At 45.4% G+C, this 15,530-nt stretch overlaps 1 protein-coding gene across 2 annotated transcripts in view; it reads left to right on the top strand.

Moving 5' to 3' along the window:
- Nucleotides 1-11,196: 11,196 nt before the first annotated feature.
- Nucleotides 11,197-15,530, top strand: part of magi2a (membrane associated guanylate kinase, WW and PDZ domain containing 2a) — a 120,450-nt gene continuing 116,116 nt past the window's right edge. The window contains exon 1 of one of the 2 annotated variants that reach the window (XM_084701117.1): nucleotides 11,197-11,613. In XM_084701117.1, the coding sequence (XP_084557243.1) occupies nucleotides 11,316-11,613 (298 nt within the window). In that variant the 5' untranslated portion in view covers nucleotides 11,197-11,315. The remainder of the gene's footprint in view (nucleotides 11,614-15,530) is intronic. The other variant, XM_084701118.1, reaches the window with a different exon arrangement.

The following is a 15,530-nucleotide window of genomic DNA, read 5'->3' as shown; positions in this document are numbered from 1 at the left end:
GCTAAAATTGTTTCCTTGACCTTCTGGTGCATCGGCAGCCCATTTCAAAAGCCCTCCTCTCTGGATGGGAGACCCACAGAGATCTCTAGGAAATACAATGTCTCTTATGTCTGCTGGAGGAAGAGAACATGAAAATATTTCCCCAGATGGGGAAAAAGGAGATGCATGAACATGTCTCTGGAAACGTACTTCAGTGCTGGTTGTGATACCTCCTACACCACGCCAAACCACTCTCTCTCTCTCTCTCTCTCTCTCTCTCTCTCTCTCTCTCTCTCTCTCTCTCTCTCTCTCTCTCTCTCTCTCTCTCTCTCTCTCTCTCTCTCTCTCTCTCTCTCTCTCTCTCCAAGCCTAGTGCTATCCTTCTGCCATGACAGACACAGCCATAATAGATACTCCTTGGCTTTCCCTTCCTAACGAGACACTACAGTTTTTCACAATTGCTAAAACACATTTCTGTCACCCACTTTCTCAAAACTATAAACATAAAACCTCATCTTCAAGCACTATTTACAAAACCTCTGAAACCTCTGCAAAATGAAACTTTAGCCTCAAAACAGATTTACCTGTGCTCAAATTCAAACACTGCCCTCAGATCATAAACAAAGTGATCACAATTATATACACTATCAAGCAGTCAGTAAACAATACACCAAAAAATAGAAAACACATTGTTCAAAACGCAAAGTTCTCAGGGAGACGTACATTTTTACGTAATCTCAAAACAAATTTCATATTTATCTGTCATTGTCTTTTGATGAACAAAAATATGTTCTATCATAGTAGCTCAAAATAGATCCAAAATTACTACTCTGCTTTGCTCTTTGCAATTTTTTTTGCTCTTTCTCCTCCTCCTCTTTACCCCATAAAGTACTGTACCTTGCATCTCACTACTCACAACTCACTCTTGTTCTTTGTTGATATGAACCTGCAACCAGTCGAAATATATTGAGCAGTTAGTACTGTTACTGTAAAAAATGGAAAGCACAATGTTCAGGGCCATACAATTTGTTCATTGTACAGTATACAGCCTACAATGCACTGTAAACAATACTACAGTAAAAGGGACAAAAATCTAAGGAGTAAACATGTGATCAATGTGCTTCTTCTTGTCTTTGGGCAGGGTTAAACCAGAGTACTCTGTCGACATTACAAGCAATATTCTACCACATTCAACAACCTGTTTGTTTTCTGAATTGGCTTATATTGGTTGTGTCACATCAATTGAAACAAATAACATCTATTTTGAGTGGTTGTGTTTAGTCAATGACATGTTTTCTCTATTTGTATTTGATTGTTGCCATTTGTGTTTACCAGTATGGGTGACATGTGCATTAGAGTGCAGAATGTGTTTTACGTAAAAATAAAAATGCATTTAGAGTTTTGCTGAAAATTCCAAGTGAGATCTGCAAATTGTGTTTTACCTTGTGAAATGGTTTAAGGTATTGACAGGCACAATTAGCTACATGAGTTCAGGCAACTGAGAACTTTGTTCAGCCAATGGGTTTTACTGTTTTAGCAATTGAGAAAAACTGTGACACATGACATACAGCATGACACCCAGGAAACCTGAGTTTAAAATCTACCAGTTGCTCCTACACCGCCACTTACTGCAGAGGAACCCCCCCATCTGCTTGAAAACCCCAGGTCACTGGTCTGTGGTAGAGTTCATATGATATCCATAGACACAACCCATTGAACTTACAGTATCTCCAGCTGTTCTGTTCACATTCCTACTAGTATTTAGGAGTATCTCATAATCGTGATCTCTCTGATCTACGGTGGATGATTGTGCTTAACCTTCATCACCGACCTTTAAGAGAGAAGAACTAAGAGGTTTCTCATCATTGGAAATTCACACCATCCAGCCCACACGTTATTCCCATTTCTTTCTACACACCAAGCAAGGTCTTTTATTTAATAAGGTGCTTTGAGGCTTTTGGCAACAGTACTACTTATGAATTTCTCATTTGTATTCCTGCTTCACTGTTGTTGTTGACTGAAGAAAAACCCATTTCCCTCAGGGCAGACTGCCTCCATCTTGGAGCACTACTCCAAACTAACAGCGGGAGACCTCCACACAATTGCACCATCCCCTTTATTTTACAACTCTACGATATTTTATCTCGACTTCTGTGTCCGAGAAGGTGTCCCCTCTACCCTCCTCCCATTTCCTGTCTCCATCCTCATTTCTCTTTGGTGTGTGCCTGACTTTACATGGTTCCATTTTGTGATTAACTCAAGTAGGTGTTTGTCCAATCCGATTTTAATTAGCCCAGAGTGTTTATTCAGTGATTCAGTGGTAAAACTGTTAAAGGCTCAGTAAGTCTGGAGAGAAAAAGAACGAAAGGTGATTCACCTGTGCATTCACCCTCCAGTTAAAGGAGAAATGTTACAAAGGGATGAGTCTGAAGTGCATTTTATTCAAGATCAAGTGACCTTGTTCAAATTTGTACTTATAACAGAAATCCATATGCTGGAGGGCAAAACTCTTGAGTAATGTGAACCATTTGGAGTTGAGAGCTGGAGAGAGAGGCCGGGAGAGAGAATAAGAGCGTCAGGGGAGGAAGGGATGAGGATAATCCTTACGAGAACCTTGTGTTCTTTAATCCCACGTCATTCACGAGTCAGTGACAGTTCTTCCTCCAACGTTAGTGGGTACTTTTAGAATGTGTGTGTATGTTTCTTGGAGTGTGTGATGTCTGTATGTGTGTGTGTGTGTGTGTTAGTGGGTTAGTGTGCGTGCTGGGGAGGGTGGAGGGTGGGGGGGGTTCTATTAGCAACAGAGTCAGTAAAAGTCAACCCCCCACTGTTCTACTGGCCATTAAATGCATGGAAGTGTGATGACAGCACATCAGAAAGACCCTCCCTGGCCATCTCACTGCTTCTATCCCATTTCCAAATGACACTGGGAGGCACAGATAAGGATGCCATTTTGGGAAACGTTTTTCCTATTTCCTGACAGTTTTTCTGTGCAAGTAGGTCACTTCAAATACGTCTGTAACGGGGGAAGCACAGCTCTATCATAGCCTGTCATATTTCTTCCAACTAATTGACCAAATGACAGCACACCCTGTGTCTGTGTACTGTGTGTGTGTGTGTGTGTGTGTGTGTGTACTCTGTGTGTGTGTACTGTGTGTGTGTACTGTGTGTGTACTGTGTGTGTGTGTGTGTGTGTATGCTGGAGGTAAAATACACTAAAGTCTGTAATTTCTCCCTTGGGGTCTCTCCTCCTCTGTCTTCTTCTCTGTGTGTCTCTGGATTTTCATGATTGGATTCGGGCCGTTATTTAATAAAAGATTCAATTCTGCTAGGCAGACAAAGGCCAATATCAAAATGATGTGTGTTCTCCCAACTAATGATGCCCAGAGGGCAGGCCTCCCTGCTCCCAACACTCTCCATCTCGTTCCTTCAGCTGCTTCTCTCTCAACCCAGAACCCAGAACACCACGGGGTCTGACTTGCTACACTGCAGCTCCACACGACATATCATCACGCTGCACATCCCAGACATCAGTCACACCCTGCAAGGTAAGCCACTCATCCCTCTACCACCACTCATCCCTGGTAGTCAATTCATTCATCTTCTAGAATGCAACAGGTATTGCAAGGTCTGTCATTTGCCTTTGTCTGTCAGTTGTGTCTGAACTGTGAGGCTGTGATTCTGTGGGAGGAGTAGGTTTAGGGGTCCAGGGCTTTGCCTCCAACCCTTCCTGCCTGCTGGCCTTCCTGGTCTAATATTAGACCGCCTCCCCTTTTCTGGGAGAGGGGGGGGAAGCTGAACGTTTTGGTCCACAGTGAGCGTGTGATGTCCTGGGGAATTAGCGACAGTGCTTTGAGCAGCCATCTTGCCTAGTGTGGAAAGCAATCTGTCAGCGTGATATCAGAGTGGAATATTTCCTTCATAACAGATCTTGGTATGCCTGCATGACAACAGGAATGGGGGAGGAATGAGAGAGGGACAAAGAGAGATGGGGCGGGAGAGGGAAGGTAATGAGAGGGACAGGGGAGGAGAGAGAGAAAAGGGAGGGAAAGAAAATGTATGTTTTTACATTCATACTCAGTATCTCCACTTGTGATCCATTTTGAGATTTCTTAGACACTATCTCATCTCAGTCTCATGTTTCAAAGATGAATGAATGTGGAATGAAGGGAATGGAAAGATTTCACTCCGCAGTATCTGATAGCCTTCCTGTTATGCAATTCCAGGGCACCAGCTTAAGCAGGGCATAGTCACAGCCTCCATCAGCCCTGTATCTGAGATGCAACTCTGGACTGCTCTGATAAGACACACAGTACCTCTGCCAACAAGTTCATTGCCTTTTTCTCAAAACAATTTGGTTCCGTCTCCCACAACACATTCTGCTCAACCTGCGATAAGACATAATAAATGCCTCCCTCTGTGTCCTTGGTTTCCTGTAAATTGACCTTGACATGGATCTGACCAGAAACTGACCAGTGACAACTGAGGGCCTGACCAAGTCAGAACTGTATCCTTTTTTGTTGTTGTAGTTGTTATTATGACGATCAATATCTCTGCTCAGCTAGACAAGGCTTGTGCTCTCTCTCTCTCTCTCTCTCTCTCTCTCTCTCTCTCTCTCTCTCTCTCTCTCTCTCTCTCTCTCTCTCTCTCTCTCTCTCTCTCTGTCTCTCTCTCTCTCTCTCTCTCTCTCTCTCTCTCTCTCTCTCTCCTTCTCCCTCGGGCAGCAAGGTGAAATCAGGACAGGCAGAACTGAAGAGCACCCGTCTCACTCTCCTGATGACCTAAGGGACACCATCGCTCCCGATGTCAGCTCATTGGGAAACATGAGGGCTGTTTCCACCGCAGTGATGTTGGGGCGAGGGCCGAGAGGAGGGGGGGGGGGTCTGGTAACTTACTCACACGTCAGTCCTGCACACGAATACCTCGAGGAAACAGCAGTGAAGTTCATTCAATGAAAAGAAGAGGAGGGTGAGCAGTTATGGATGCCCTTCCTGCACTTCCTTCCTTCCTCTATACCTCATTTTATCGACCACTTTACTTGTGCCCTCCTCTGGCTTTGTCTTTGTACGGTTTCTTGGGCGCTTAAGAGAAATGTTTCATTCCATTGTTTTATCTTACCCTGTCTGTCCAGAATCTTAAGTGGTTGTCACCTGGGGACACAGACAAGACAAGGCAATGGCTCATTCTGTCTGAATGTTGATGGGAGAGTTTATCTTCAAATGGAATACTCTGAGATCTTCTACTTTACTTCTAAAACTGGAGCAACAGAGTATCCTAGGGTTCCCTGTGACACGGTTGGTGACTTTTGGAATGGTTTTATATTACTCCATCACAATTTCCTTAATCTTAAGAAGAGCTTTCAAGAGTTCATGATATTAACTTAAACCTCCCCCTACACCTCCAGTCAAGGCTCTCATGGTGGGCCACACACAAACCCCCGGTGCCTGTTTAAATCAACATCAAAATCATTTAATAAACATCAACTCATTGCCGAACACGCACTCCACTGTGTTTTTAGTGTTTCTACAGCTTAGTGCGAGTCCTTGCCTTCGCTGCACACAGAAAACTCTTTGATCTTCGCTTCCCTCGATAAATATTCAAAGTGATGGTAATCTAGTCAACCCCTGTGTTTTGGTGGTAGAACAGTTAGTTATTTTAATGGATCTCATGAATATTTCCGGCAACTTGTAAGGCATGTGAATAGGGTTAAGCTGGGCGGGACGGAGGGAGGCTTCGGACAGGCGAGTGATGGATATGTTGGTTGGCAGCCTCGGGCAGCTGCTCCTATCTCAGTGAGGGACGGCTCTGCCGGAAGGCGAAGGCCTCTAAATCTTTCAGGCACCATGGAATCTGTGATTATTCTTAACTGCAGCGAAGGACACATAAAACATGTGGTGCTGTTGACAAGCTGGGCCTGACCAAGCCAGGCCAGGCTACAGCAGGAACCAGGGGTGCAGCCATCGCGGGTATGACACTGTCAAGCAAAGTTGATTATTGATGGTGGCCCCCGGCGACAGGCCTTGACTCTGGATTACAACTGTCACTCACGGACGGTCGAGGTGGGGATTAGGCTGGATTAGCTGTTCCCTGGTTCAGTGAGTTTTGTGGGAGCAGGGTGTTCCATACGTGAGGCAGCCATGTAGAACACCACAGACAGATAAGGGCACAGACGTCACAAATGGACACACAGACAGAGAGTCAGACAAGTGTTGCGGCGGTAAACACAGTCTTGTCCTCCGGGGGAAGAGGGAAGGATTCAGTATGAATACTGAACATCCCCACATCTGTCTCTCAGCTTGTCTCCACACACGCTGTGCTCTGATCGCACCTGGAAGGAGGGAGGCTGGGAGGCAAGGGGCTAACAGCACTCGACAGTAGGGGTCACTGTTGAACTAAAGCATCTCTTCCCTCCCTCCCTCCCTCCCTCCCTCCCTCCCTCCCTCCCTCCCTCCCTCCCTCCCTCCCTCCCTCCCTCCCTCCCTCCCTCCCTCCCTCCCTCCCTCCCTCCCTCCCTCCCTCCCTCCCTCCCTCCCTCCCTCCCTCCCTCCCTGCCTCCCTCCCTCCTTCCCTCTCTCCCTCTCTCTCTATCCCAGTGTGTCTTTCATACTCTCCCTGAAACAGATTTACAGTGAGAAAAAAACAGGATTTTATATATGGGCCATCTGAAATCATCTAATCTTGGCAAAATGGAAATATTTATTGACTGGGGTTAGTGACTTGTGCTGCTTGCACTTAGAAATGAGGAATCAGAGATGAATAATTGAGATGTGGGATGGCAGAGCGGCAGAGACGAAGTGGAACGGTCGGCGAGGTGTTAGCTTCTCAAAAGCCTTGTGGGAGGATGTAGGGAGCACAGAGGAGAGAAAGCAAGACCTGGGTGCCATTGATTAGTGTGGGAGGGCTGCATAACGGAGGTTTTGGGGTCTTGCCGGTTTCAAGTTTGATATCTAGGTCATGGACTATTTCGAAAAACACCTATTTTGAAGTGTGGTTTGTAAATAACGTTTGTCTGGTTGTCCTGTTTTGGATGCTTGGGCATCATGATTTTAAGACTGAACACAAATCACCTCTTTCCGGTCATTCACTCTATATGTAATCAATGTCCAAGTATCATAAATATTTATTATGACATGGAACCATAAAGACTCTTAAAGAGGCCCGTCCTCATGAACAGCAGTGACATGGATCCTATACAGTGTTGTGTACTGTAGTCATATAAGACAAGGATGCATCCGTGACTGGAGGTCTGTAAGAGAGCCCCCTGAGGACCAGATCAATGAGAGCCTTTAGTGGCCTCTGCCTATGTGACAGGACTACAGAGGAGACCTCTGGGAAAGCTGACCAGAGGCCGCCCGATCCTTCACAGCTATCACATTGCCCTGGCCGTGGCACTCACTCAGCCCACGCTCAGAGAGAGAGAGAGAGACAGAGAGAGAGACAGAGAGAGAGAGAGAGAGAGAGAGAGACAGAGAGAGAGAGAGAGAGAGAGAGACAGAGAGAGAGACAGAGAGAGAGACAGAGAGAGAGACAGAGAGAGAGAGACAGAGAGAGACAGAGAGAGAGAGAGAGAGAGAGAGAGAGAGAGAGAGAGAGAGAGAGAGAGAGAGAGAGAGAGAGAGAGAGAGAGAGAGAGAGAGAGAGAGAGAGAGAGAGAGAGAGAGGGAGACAGAGAGATCTGGCTTCAGAGAGATGCCAATGCTAAACACACCAACTGGGCATTCAAACCACATGACTGGTGGGTTTGAATGCCAAGCTGACGGGGTCTGCGGTCCAGCTAACCTGTCAAAACTTGTCCTCTTCAACCCTGGATGGCTGATGATCTCCGAGCTTGATTTTCTAGCATCGATCCTGAGCTCAGATGGCTCTCAGACTGCCATTATTGTTGCTGTGGTGTGATTCCTGTTTCCAGATGAGAGCTGCTGTACATATCAGATAAACACCTCACGGTTCAAGTCAAAGATGAGATGAGGGTTACTGTCTAAGAAGGGCAACTTTAGGGCGTATTTCAGAGCATTTTTTCTCGTGGCGTTTTTGTGCTGTTTGATTTGTGTCTGCCGTGTGTGCCTGTATGTGTGTGTGTATTGGTGTGAGTGTGAGTGTGTGTGTGTGCGTGTGCATTCCCTCTTAAGGGACGGAGAGCAGCAGAAGATTCCAGTACAGGAGTGGCGGGAGGCTCGCTCTCAGACTGCTTCAGCCATGTTTGAACTTGGTAACAAGACCTGGCGGGGGAATGGAAGTTATCTCACAGTGGGCTGAGCAGACGGAGGGCAGTAGCAGAGAGGGAGGGAGGGAGGCGGAGAGAGAGGGGGAAAAAGAGGCAGAAGGGAAGGGATGGAGGCAGACAGGCAGGTAAGAAGGCGTAGAGAGAGGGAGACATGCAAGGATTAAGAGAGGCAGCCAGGCAGGGCGGCAGAGAGAGAGAGTGAGTTGGTGGAGGGATGCAGGGAGGGAGTAGAGGCTGTCCTCATTCATGTCCAGCAGGCCTGTGGTGGCAGAGCGTTTTAGTGAGAGTCTCCAGAGTGCCTGGCCCCCAACTAGGCTGTGACTTCAATCACTTGCCGTAAAAGCCCCTAAATATATCCTCCAGTCACTGCAGCCATGGTCTGAGCCGCCCTATGCTGAAGGAAAGGGGAGAGCAGGAGAAATAATGGGGAAGGGGTGGGGGGAGGGGTTGGTTGAGGAAGAGCAGGAGTTGTCAGGGTGATTCACATCCATCACACCTTTTCCAAGACTAGGAGACGCCTGTCACAAAGGCCCACACTGTAAGTACAGTGGCGCTACTAAAAATAAGTCGTGCGGCGTGTGGCAAGGGGCCTCGGCTCAGCAAACAGAAGGGCTTATGGGGCCCTCAGTTCAGAACCCAGAGCAGTCTCCTGCACATACACTGGAACTCCTCAGTGTGTTCCTTTTATAGACTAAGTCAGAATCGGTCAAAAATAGGGTTCTTCTGCAAGCCACATTCAAAGACATGAATAATATAACAGTTCCCCCCATGTGTTTCATTGAGATTAGACGTAGCAACGGATTCATTTGTCACTTGACACTGAGGGGCTGAGGCTTCGTATGCCCTGCTGTTTTACACTGACACTCTCGTCAACCTGTTTTCGCGGTCTTTGTAGCACGAGGACTAGGCTCCTCGTCCCCTTGGGTATGAATGTGTGTGGTTGTGAGTGTGTGTACGTGTGAAAACGGTGTATGTGTGTCTGTTTGCCCGTGTGCGTCTTTGCCAGTAGAACCGTAATAACTTGGCAACTACATCTGGGTGATACCCACATCTCTTGGCATATCTATATCCTTGGGGCATGAGGGAGAGAGACTGAACCATCAACAGGCAGCTAGGTCAAGCAGATGGCGGAAAAAGAAACCCTTCAACTGATACAAAAGCACTCTGGTCCTTTAGTATCCCCTTGGCCTTCTGAGGATCTGGATCAAACATGCTCTGTTCAATTATTCTGTTTCCATCCCATAGTGAGAGATTCAACCTCAAGCATCCAAACGGACAGTAAGAAAACTGATGGATTTGCGATGAATGTCACAACTAGAGGCCACACTGAAGACCACACACAGAATAGCTCCAATTATTCTGCATAATACTGAATGTTCTCCACTGAAAATATCAGGACATCGGCTTTTGTCCTGGTTGGCTTTAATTACCTTGAAATTACCACTGTCATAATCATTACATCAAGTCACAGTGTAACAGACCACAGTCCCACAAACAGTGGAACCCACAGAATGTACTACTATAAAATCTAACTCCAGTGTGCAAGCATGTGTGTATGTGTGGGCATGCTTGAGATGGCAGTGTGGCGACATTTTGTGCACGAAACACACACAATCATCACGCTTTAGTCATGGATATACTGTGCCAGAGCCCACCCTGCATGCCACACTTAATAGGCAATCCCACAGTGTTGTTCCAGCCCAAACCTCTCCCTCCCCATGTCGCCAGTCAGTGCTACTCAGCACCAAATTTGCCACGCGCAGAGAATTCCTCTCCTTGTTCAAACACTGCATCCACGGAATTCCTGCCCTTGTTAAAATACTCCCCCCTCGCTCTCTGTTTCCCGGCGTTCCGTGACACAGTACTCCCACCTCTGGAATGCAGGGAGAATCTCCAACTGCCAGGGAGAAGACCGAGCGTCCATCCATTGTTCCCAAAGTGTTTCAAAGACGCCAAATGAGACGTTCGTCGAAACGTCGCTGTTTTCTCAGCTGTCGTTTCTGTGCTTGCAGGACTAGGGCATTATTCAAACTTTACAGCTAAAACTTTACGCTCAGCTTGCATGTTGATGAACTTTGTCATTTCATACATAATGAATTAAGTATACTAAAGTAGATGGAGAATAGAAAGTAAAGGAGATGCTTCCACATTGTTGAAAGTAGGATTATATTGAGAAGAAATGTTTATAGGAATGTACATGTGTTGTATCGAGAGAATACATAATAATCTAAACTGGTATAGCAAAGGTAGTCTATTTTTCAAATACTACTATTACTGCACTTTTCATCTAATTCTGATTCTTGGGGTCGGTCAGTAATACTGCATTTGAAATGGTAAGAGACCTAAAATACTGTCATCAAACATGCACAACAGTCTGAAGCCTGAAACTGAGAACCAGAATAGGAAAAGTTCCTAAAATATTCAATGAAAATACTGTCAAGCTGCATGCCCTCTGAAATGCACTATTAAAAGAACAAAGAGACAACACAAAGGATCTTCTGTTTCTTACTGTTTTCTCTGTAGTTTGAGAGTCTAGGTCATCAGTTACTTTTATTATCAGCATAGAGTATTACAGACTTGTATAATGTTTTTGTTTTTCTTCTTCAATGTTTACAAGTTGTAGTTTTGTTTATTTATTTTAGACCACTACATTGTTCCATTGTTATGAGAACAAATGTATGTGTAACTTTGGAGTAGCCAAAGTTTTACAACTGAAGAGTTAAAACGCAGGAACCCATGTCTTGCAAATGTTTGAAGCGGCTCGCAAAAAATGCAGACTGAAATTGCTGCGTCACTACAGTATGTATGCCAGTGGAAATACCGTTACTTTCTTTCCCCTTTTCTTTCCACGGAAAGCTTGGGATTTGGGAGAGCCTTTCTCTCTCCTCCTCCAGACTTCACATCCGGGTCAGTTGGCTGTAACTGTGTAGAGCTGCTCGCAGTACAGCAACGCAGGCTGAGCCAGCTGCTGTATGTCCTTTGCTGACATGGATACTACCCCTGGCGACTGTTGAAACTATCCTCCATCTAGCTGGGGAGCCGAAACTAAGGACGCTAACAGGACCTATAACTTAATGAATGGGTGCTCTCGTGTGAAAGCAATTGTTTAGCCATGTCCAAAAACCTGAAAAAGAAAAACCACTGGACCAACAAAGTCCACGAGAGTGTTTTTTGCAGGAATAAAGAAGGAGAGCTCGGGTTCGAGTTGAAAGGAGGCGCGGAGAATGGACAGTTTGCCTACATCGGTGAGGTTACACCAGGCAAGGTGGTCTACCAGAGCGGCAAACTGTCCCAAGACGAACTACTCCTTGAGGTCAATGATACGCCTGTGGCCGGATTGACCATTAGGGACGTCCACGCAGTGGTCAAACACTGTAAAGACCCCTTTCGCCTAAAGTGTGTCAAACAAGGTGAGACAAATGATTGCGAAATAAAATCATTTTAAGCTATCAGATTGCAAAGGCGCGCCTGCTTTTGTGCAAGCACGACCCCATGCACTCTTTTGAATGCAATATAATGTGTAAATGTTTACATTGTCTCCTAAGTTGAAAACGGCTGAATGCATTTTGATCCAAAACTTCTTTTTGTGGGCTATACCATTGTTTGCTGAGTGTACTCAAGGTGCAACAAAGTTATGTGCTTTAAGAGTTAATTGTGACACGTTTTATAACAAACCGTGTATTCCTGTTTTAAGTGTTGAATTGAATTGATGGCTGGTTAGATGATGTTCGATGACAGTGCATTGGATATTGGATATCGTCTTGTAAAATATTATGTTAAATGTCTCAAGTTGTATCATGTTTCAGTCGTGGGTTGTTTATCAGTTTAACCCACGACGGAAACATTCAAATATCGTTGTCTTACAGGGTATTAGTTATGTTATTGTTTTAATGGCAGGAGCTTTCGTTTGCGTCAGATACCAAATGTGGGTGTGGCACTTTGTTTTAAGATTTGAGATGAGAGTTTTTATTTTCACACGGAAAGTTTTGTTAGTTGTCAGGTAGGCTACATTCCACACTGCTGTCAAGGTCATCATCAATTCGCTTTTGAGTAGTTGGTGAAAGCTAATTAACTACAGGTTAATAGGTCTAACGCGCGCAGTCCGCTGCGGTCGCTGTAGTGGACACAAGCATGTGTATGTGGAACATTAATACTCATTAATGAATATTAAGCACACTTGTACTTAGGCTCATGTTAAAATAACATGTCATGTCATGCTAAATTCAGTAACTAATTAATTTTAGCAAATTATCGGTGTTGAAACCTTGCAGTTTCCGTGGATACATAGGCAAGGTCGACAGTTTGAACGACCGGATGCAATGCCTTATTCTCGCATTATTTTGTACCTGCTCAAAACAAAATGAGCATTCATTCGCAATTACTGTCCCAAACATTGCTGAAACTATAGGCCTATGCGAGTTCACATGCTCTGAACTTGTGTATGAGACGTTCACATTGGAGGCAGGGTAGACATTTGTAGTTTTCCACTTTGGGGTGAAAAATCAGCTAAATCCAGTAAAGCTTTGGATCAAAGTCTTGGGCACTGTGCTTTGTGTGACTGGCAAGCGCTGGCGTTATACCCAAGGGATTTTCTCAAATGAAAGATATAGCTATGGACACTTTTTCACTTTCTCTGATTGAGACACATCCCTGAAGTGATTATTCAAGCTGTTGACGTTTTCTCATGTTTGTGTTAATTAATTTCTCTCTTACACTGGGGCTGTGTATCTACTAATGCTTGTATGCATACTGTACACACATACACAGGTCTCTCTTTTAAATACACAAATCAATATACTTCCTTTAGACAGTTGGATGATACCTTGTCAAATGCCCAAAATACATGGTCAGTAATGTCTCTAATCATAACTAAGCTATCAATAGACTGAACTTAAATCAATACCAGAACACTCCAGTTGTGGTTTAATGTCGAAAAACATTACAGACTGCCCCTGAGCTAAGTGCTGCTAACAGGAATACCTCTGTTAAAGCAGATGGCAAATGGACAAGAGACCAACACCCATTAAGAGTAACCCTGATCTTTCCAGCATCTGTGATCTCATATGCTATTATTTCTTATAAAAATAGTTCTGTACAACCACAGCATGTTCTGCTTTCAGATAAGATAATGCTCCACAGCCCACAAGTTATTTTATCTTCTATTTCAGATCTAGGAACTATCGACAAATATTTTTACTGAGATAGCACTGAAAGGTCAAAGTGTCTTTTCTGTTTAGCCGAAACACCTGACCAGCTTTACACGCATGTTGGATTTGCAAAGGTTGTTCATGGCATTTATGAATAATACATCTGACTTTTCTTGTTCAATCATGTTGCTAATGCTTCTGTAAGGTTGAAGCCAATGGTACAGTATGCTGCCCTCCCACTACAAAGCATACCCTTTTCAAATGTGGGCATCGATGGAAATAACACTTCCAAGTTCTACGCTGTATCAGTTTGGCATACTAAAGATGGACCTAGTGTGTGTGTGTGATTAAGCATAGTCGACTGCCCCATTTCCGTTTCTCTTCAATTTTTCTTTGCATTTTTCATGACGTGTAATCTAAGTACAGTAGTGCTATCCTGGTCCCTTCGCCTAAAGCAGAGCCGAATATCAGGTCTTTATTAGTCCCCTGGGCAAAGATTAGATGAGATTGCCACCAGCAATCAACTCTGTACAGGATGTAATTAGAATCTCCACAACAACTGATTGTTGCAATACCTAACGAGGGGGACAATTAAGGTCTCATTAATGGAGTGAGCGGAGATAGTCAACTGGGTTTTTAATGAAGAGAGATTCTGTGTACAAAATCAGACTTGCAGACGGTGGCTCCAATGGAGTTTGTATGTGTTACATTCTGTATGTGGGCCTCCTGTAGGGATGAGAGTTTGTTAACTCTCTTCTTAGGCAAATTCCTTTCCAGTCTTCCTCACATCTCCTAAAGCCTGTCCCGGCAAAGCAGTCAAAGGACAGTGAACACAGCAGGTATCTCCCTAACATGCTAAGCTGAGCCTTTTGCCCAGTGCCAGTTACAGTGGATGGGACAGGGAAGCAATGCTGTATTGCTCTGACATGTACTGTGATTTGAATACGGACCACAGTTTAGTAAGAGAGAGGTGTTGTGTGTACTGGGAGTGTAAATACAAATCCTGACTATAGAATGGAGAAACAGATGCCGACTCCCCTCTTCCAGACAGGGGAGGGTTTGCCAGGTATGACGAGACATTTCCAGGTTGAGCTTGAGGCAGTCTTTGTCTGTGCGCGCTTGCCATCCGAGCCAGAAATACTCATTAAGCTGTAGTGGCCAGCGCTCCTGAAGCGACAAGCTCAGCATCAGGCTAGCATGACCTTAGCCAATCTAACAAGGAGGAAACATCCGGACACTCCACTGAGTTTCACTGTAAAAAAAATGTCTTCTGCTTGACCACAGTGTGCCTGTCGAGAGCATGTTAGAAAGAAAGAAAGAGAGGAGAGGAGAAAAGGGAGCGACTCATCACTATGACTCCGCTGGCACCCTCTTTAGCACCCGCGGCCTGAAAGGGGTGGCGGGCTGGCTTGAAGGTGAGGGCAGGGAGGGTGGCGGGGGGGTCAATCCTATACAGTACCCTTGTGGCTCCGCTACAGTTTCTGTGGAAAAATACTTCACCACAACACCAGATCATTGGACTAGTGTTTCACCTTTCAATCATAGCTTCACCACCAAGCATAAGACATGATGAGAGCCGTTTGCTCTGGTCTCATCTTGCAGGAGGATGAGTCTGTTGGTCAAGCTGCTATTATGGGAGGGTTGGCTGCTAAGCTGAGGAGTGGAACTGGCTGCTTTGCTGAGAGAGGGAAGTGTCTGTCAGACTTTGGTCAATGTTCCATGCTGCTGTAACTGCATGATTGATGTGTGTGAGAGTGAGAGTGGACTGGCCGGTGTTCTCCGGGGCAGTGTGCTCTGTCCCTGTGGGGGAGGGCTCTGAGGGCCAGGTACGCTGTGCTGTACCCTGTGCCCTCACTGTGGAGTCAGACCCATCCGTCTTCATAGCAGAGAGAGAGAGAGAGAGAGAGAGAGAGAGAGAGAGAGGAAGCAACACAAGCCTAAGCGCAGACAGACACATAGAGATAAACACACAGCCCCCCCCCCTCTTCCTCCTCCTACACACGCACACCCATCCATACCCCTCCTCTCACACACGCACGCACAGAGTTTCACACACACAAATATTCAGGCCATCCAGTAGTGTAGTTCTGGGGTTATTGTTCTGCTGTTTCTCCAATAATACAGTGCATTAGGGGGACTGGGGTGTGCGTTGAGAGAGGCTAGGTGGGGACATCCTGCTA

The sequence above is a fragment of the Hypomesus nipponensis genome, chromosome 7, assembly GCF_054491055.1.
Source record: "Hypomesus nipponensis isolate SF chromosome 7, ASM5449105v1, whole genome shotgun sequence".
Taxonomy (NCBI): Eukaryota; Metazoa; Chordata; class Actinopteri; order Osmeriformes; family Osmeridae; genus Hypomesus; species Hypomesus nipponensis.
This window is presented reverse-complemented; position numbering and strand designations above follow the sequence as displayed.